This window comes from Propithecus coquereli, unplaced genomic scaffold (assembly GCF_000956105.1).
Source record: "Propithecus coquereli isolate 6110/MARCELLA unplaced genomic scaffold, Pcoq_1.0 Scaffold292, whole genome shotgun sequence".
In the NCBI taxonomy this organism is placed as follows: Eukaryota; Metazoa; Chordata; class Mammalia; order Primates; family Indriidae; genus Propithecus; species Propithecus coquereli.
The window spans coordinates 2,064,933-2,069,527 of record NW_012148530.1 but is presented as its reverse complement, the minus strand read 5'-3'; the positions used below and the strand labels follow the sequence as shown (position 1 = coordinate 2,069,527).

At 35.6% G+C, this 4,595-nt stretch overlaps 1 protein-coding gene across 1 annotated transcript in view; it reads right to left on the bottom strand.

Annotated features, from left to right (window-relative positions):
* The window catches only part of BEND6 (BEN domain containing 6), a 96,694-nt gene that overhangs the window by 55,482 nt on the left and 36,617 nt on the right, over positions 1–4,595 (bottom strand). The window contains exon 2 of the mRNA XM_012648722.1: positions 3,994–4,213. Within this exon, the coding sequence (XP_012504176.1) occupies positions 3,994–4,113 (120 nt within the window). The 5' untranslated portion in view covers positions 4,114–4,213. The remainder of the gene's footprint in view (positions 1–3,993; positions 4,214–4,595) is intronic.

The following is a 4,595-nucleotide window of genomic DNA, read 5'->3' as shown; positions in this document are numbered from 1 at the left end:
TAATTCTATGAGTAGCAATTGGAAAAAATTAGAATTTATGGTCTAGTTCTTGCTAGCAAGTTTTAGCAAGTTATTAAAAGAATGAAAGGAAATCAGGCAAAAGCTAATTCATTTGTAAGCATCAAAGGAAGGAAATAAAGTTAATAGACAAATATTAGATTGGGAGAATATGTCTGTAATATTTCAAACCATAAGAGACTAATTTCTACAATAGGTAAGGTGTTTGTGCAAATGAATAAGAATAGAAGAGAACAGGGAGCCCACCAAAATAAATTAAAAAATCCAACAGGCCAGGTGCAGTGGCTCACACCTGTAATCCCAGCACTTTGGGAAGCTGAGGTGGGAGGATTGCTTGAGGCCAGGAATTCCACTCCAGACCAGCATAGTGAGAAGCTGTTTCTACAGAAAATAAAAAAGAATTAGCGAAGGCTGGTGGTGCATGCCTGTAGTCCTAGCTTCTCAGGAGTCTGAGGCAGGAGGATCACTTGAGCCCAAGAGTTCGAGGCTGCAGCGAGCTATGATAATATCACTGTACTCCAGCCCTGGCAACAGAATGAGTTCCTGTCCCCAAAACAAACAAACAAACAAAGAACCCAAACAACAACCAAAAAAGACCAACAGAAAAGACAAGAACCCAATAGAAAAAATGGACAATGGCAGAGACTGCTAGCTATCTCCAGGTATCTGTTTCCCCTTTCTTCTATAGTATAGTACTAGGTTATAGCTGGGCCCATAGCTGTTACCGAAAGACTTCCTTTCGAGTGTGGCTATGTGACTAAGTCCTCGTCAGTAGGATCTGAGAGGAAGCGATATGTACCACGGCTGGTTCAGAACCTTAAAGAAACATGCATGCCTTCCCCTGCCTGTATTCTCCTCTTTCTGTTGGCATGATGGGAGACCAGAGGTAGAGGTTGTGTGTTGAGGAGTGTAGATGAACAAGGTAAGAGGCATCCTCAACATTTGAATTTTTTTTTAAATTATGGAGCTAGCATAGCAACCATAGACTGCTCTTACTATTATGTAAGAAGGAAATAAACTTCCATCTTGTATAAGCCACTGTTATGCTATTTGGGTCTCTGTTACAGCCTTTGCAATATATATCATAACTAATCCATAATTTGGTACCTAGAAATAGGAATACCTAAAACCTGAAATATATTTGAATTACTTAGAGGTCAGGTGGTAGGCAAAAAGTACATGGGTACAGTATAGCATCCTGGAAAGCCATTGACTCTTGTTAGACTTGGTGACATATTTGGTAAAACTGTCCCCTGGTAGATCTTTGCAGGCAGACCACATGCCTATTGAGCCTGGAAAAAGAATGTTGGTGTGTATCATCTACTTGTCAGTTCTAGCCAGTTTGCAAGCAGACATGGAAGACTCTCTGAGTGCAGCATGCAATCTAAATTAACTGAGAGGTCCAATGATGCTAACTAAATCTTCAAGGTTTGGAAAAGCCCATTAGTTCTATATCCAAAGAGCCTAGAAGGTAAGACTGTATCCTCAAGGTTTTCTCTAGAGCTTCTTTTTAAGTGTTCTCTACCAGACAATGGCCTCCAGCCCAGTGGTAAGCTTCAGATTCAGGGCGTTAACATGAAGCTTTTTTGTTTCATATGGCCTTTAGGCAACTGTCATAAATTGAAGAGAAGAGAAGCAGAGCACAGATGACATAATAAAAGAGGAGAGTTTTCAAGCTTATGATCTATGACCAAATAAGATCTCTGGCTGTAGTGATTTGCAATGGAATCAAATATAAATAAGTAGTTTAGAAAACTATTAAGTTTTTGCTAAAGAAACCACAATACTGGCCTACAAGAGCATGTGACAATTTTATTCTTCAAGCAACCCCTGAGCTCCCCCAAACCAGCACCAGCAAATTAAAACAAGATATCATTTTGGCCCATCAATTTGGCAAAAATTAGAAATATGGATATTAATGCTAAGTGGTCATAGGGGAGTATAAATGTAGGAACCCCCTAGGCACTGCTGCTATGTAGATTGATGTGAACATTCTGGAAAGCAATCTTATAATATCTAGTCAAATAAACTAGAAATGAACACATAACTTATAAGCCATAAATCACCTTCTTATGTATTTATCCCAGAGAAATTCTCACATTGTTTCTTAAATATTCTTGCAAGAATATTTATTTTGTCATTGTTTGTGGTAGCAAGATGCTGGAAGGCAATCTAGTTATTCATCACTGGAGGAAAAGATAAACATTAATAAAACATGGTGCTATGCAGCAGTTAGAGGCAAGGGATCAGATGTATACACAGCAATATAGACAGATGTTAAAAATAGTGCTGATTGTATGAAAACAACCAAAGTGTCTGTCAGTGGACAAATGGGTAAAGAAACTATGGTATGTATATAAATGGAATATTATTCAGCCCTAAAAAGAATGAGATCTTGCTATTTGCCACAATGTAGATAAGCCTGGAGGATATTATGTTAAGTGAAATAAGCCAGACACAGAAAGAAAAATATTGCCTGATCTCACTTATATCTGGAACCTAAAAAAATGAAACAGTTCAAATATACAGAGATAGAGAACAAAACAGTGGTTACCCAGGGCCGGTGGGGCTTACGGGAGAGGAAATACGGAAATGTAAGTCAAAGGATACATTGTAGCAGATATGTAGAATGAACAAGTCTAGTGATATAATGTACAACATGAGGACTGTAACTAATAAAATTGTACTATATTTGGGATTCATGCTAAGTGAGCAGATTTTAGCTGCTCTTGCCACAAAAATTTTAAAAAGTGAGTAACAATGTGAGATGATGGATATGTTAATTTGTTTCACTATAGTAACCATTTTACTGTCTATTTGAATCTCATAACATCATGTTGTATACATGAAATATACATAATAAAATTTATTTTAGAAAACAGTGCTGATTGAAAAATCATAAACAGATGAAGGTCTATATTTTAATACCAATGTACTACTAAATGATGTATACATAAGGTTGTACAGTGCGGTGTGGTTTGTAATAAAAAAAACATTGGACAACTCATATCCATCATAGGGAACCTGTTAAATAAAGGATGGTGCATGCACACAGTGCAATACTATGGAGCTGTAAAAAAGAGAAATCTTTCAATATAATAGTGGAAGGATCTTGAAAATACATTAAGTAAAAAAACAAAGTACAGGCAGTATATACAGTAAGTTAATTTTGTGCCAAAAGGGGTATAGGAATGTGTATTCATATTTGCTTTATTTGAACAAAAAAACACTGGAAGGATAAATAAGAAAGCAATAAATGTGGTTACTTGTAGTGGGGGTAGCCTGGGGACAGCATGGGTGGGAGACAGGAATATGAGGGAGAGTTTTCACTGTTTACTTTTAAAAAAATTTTAAACCAAAGAATATCATATTTATTTAAATAATTAAATAAGAATATATGAACACAAAATACTACATGTATTACAAAGACATAAACACACACAAATAAGAGGATACAGAGCAAACACATTGACTGGCTGTTCAAAGTGTAGGTGGTGAATGGGGGTGGAGAATTCAGATGAAAAAGGAACAAATGAATAAATAAAAATAAGTGAGGCGGTTCTGACCAACCAGTGATGAGAATGGGCCACGAACTGGGTTATAAAAAGAAAAACAAACAATAAGTTTTAAAGAAGAGGTATTTCAATTTCTCCAGTATTTTGGGGGAGGAAAAAATATTTTCTGACAGTTAGCCAATCTTTAATTTCCCAGAATATCAAGGAAAGTTTGAACAATGGCCTATTTGTTCAGACTTATGGAGAAACAGGTAAATTGTCTGTTGAGTATGTTATGTTTCTAAGCCAACTTGTCCAACATTAGAAATAGAACATAAAATTATATTCCCTCATTTGAATAAAGAACTAAAAGGAAGAATGAAATAATAGAGAAGGAGACAGCACTAATAAATTGTAAAAAAATCATGGAACTATGGTCAAGCTAGATGATAAAATTGAATTAAGGCATCAGAAAACCAACCTGTCCTTTATCCATGTCACTATTTGCATTTTCTGAGTCCATTGTGTCTGTCCTTTTCCTCTTTCCTTTTCTAAAAGCTTGAGTATTGGTAATTTCCTCTGTCTGCAAGATCTTCTGCATTTTGTCAATTAGTTATCAAAGGTTTTCTGAAATTGTAGGAGGAGGGAATGCCCATGTAGATGATGCTATTCTGGACGTGGCCCAAAAGTTAATGTTTTTCCTTAAAAACAAAAACAAAAAAAGGACACATAATGTATTTACAACTGTATGTTTCATAATGGTACTAGCCAGGTAAACTACTTTCACTGAATGCTTCCTATTGTTCTTTCTTCCACTGAGCAATTTAGTATACATTTCCGTTTAATTCAACAGTCTTTCAATTTCAATATCATCATAAGGATGTTTATGTTTCTGTGGTGCGATATGCGACAAGTTGTCATTTATGAAATCAAATAGTGCAAAATTTTTTCATCTTTATAAGTTTCTTTTAGAGGGGACAAAAAATGTTTAACAAATTGAATTATGGTGATGGTTGCAAAACCCTGTGAATATACAAAAACCATTCAATTATACACTTTAAATGGATAAATTGCATGGTATGC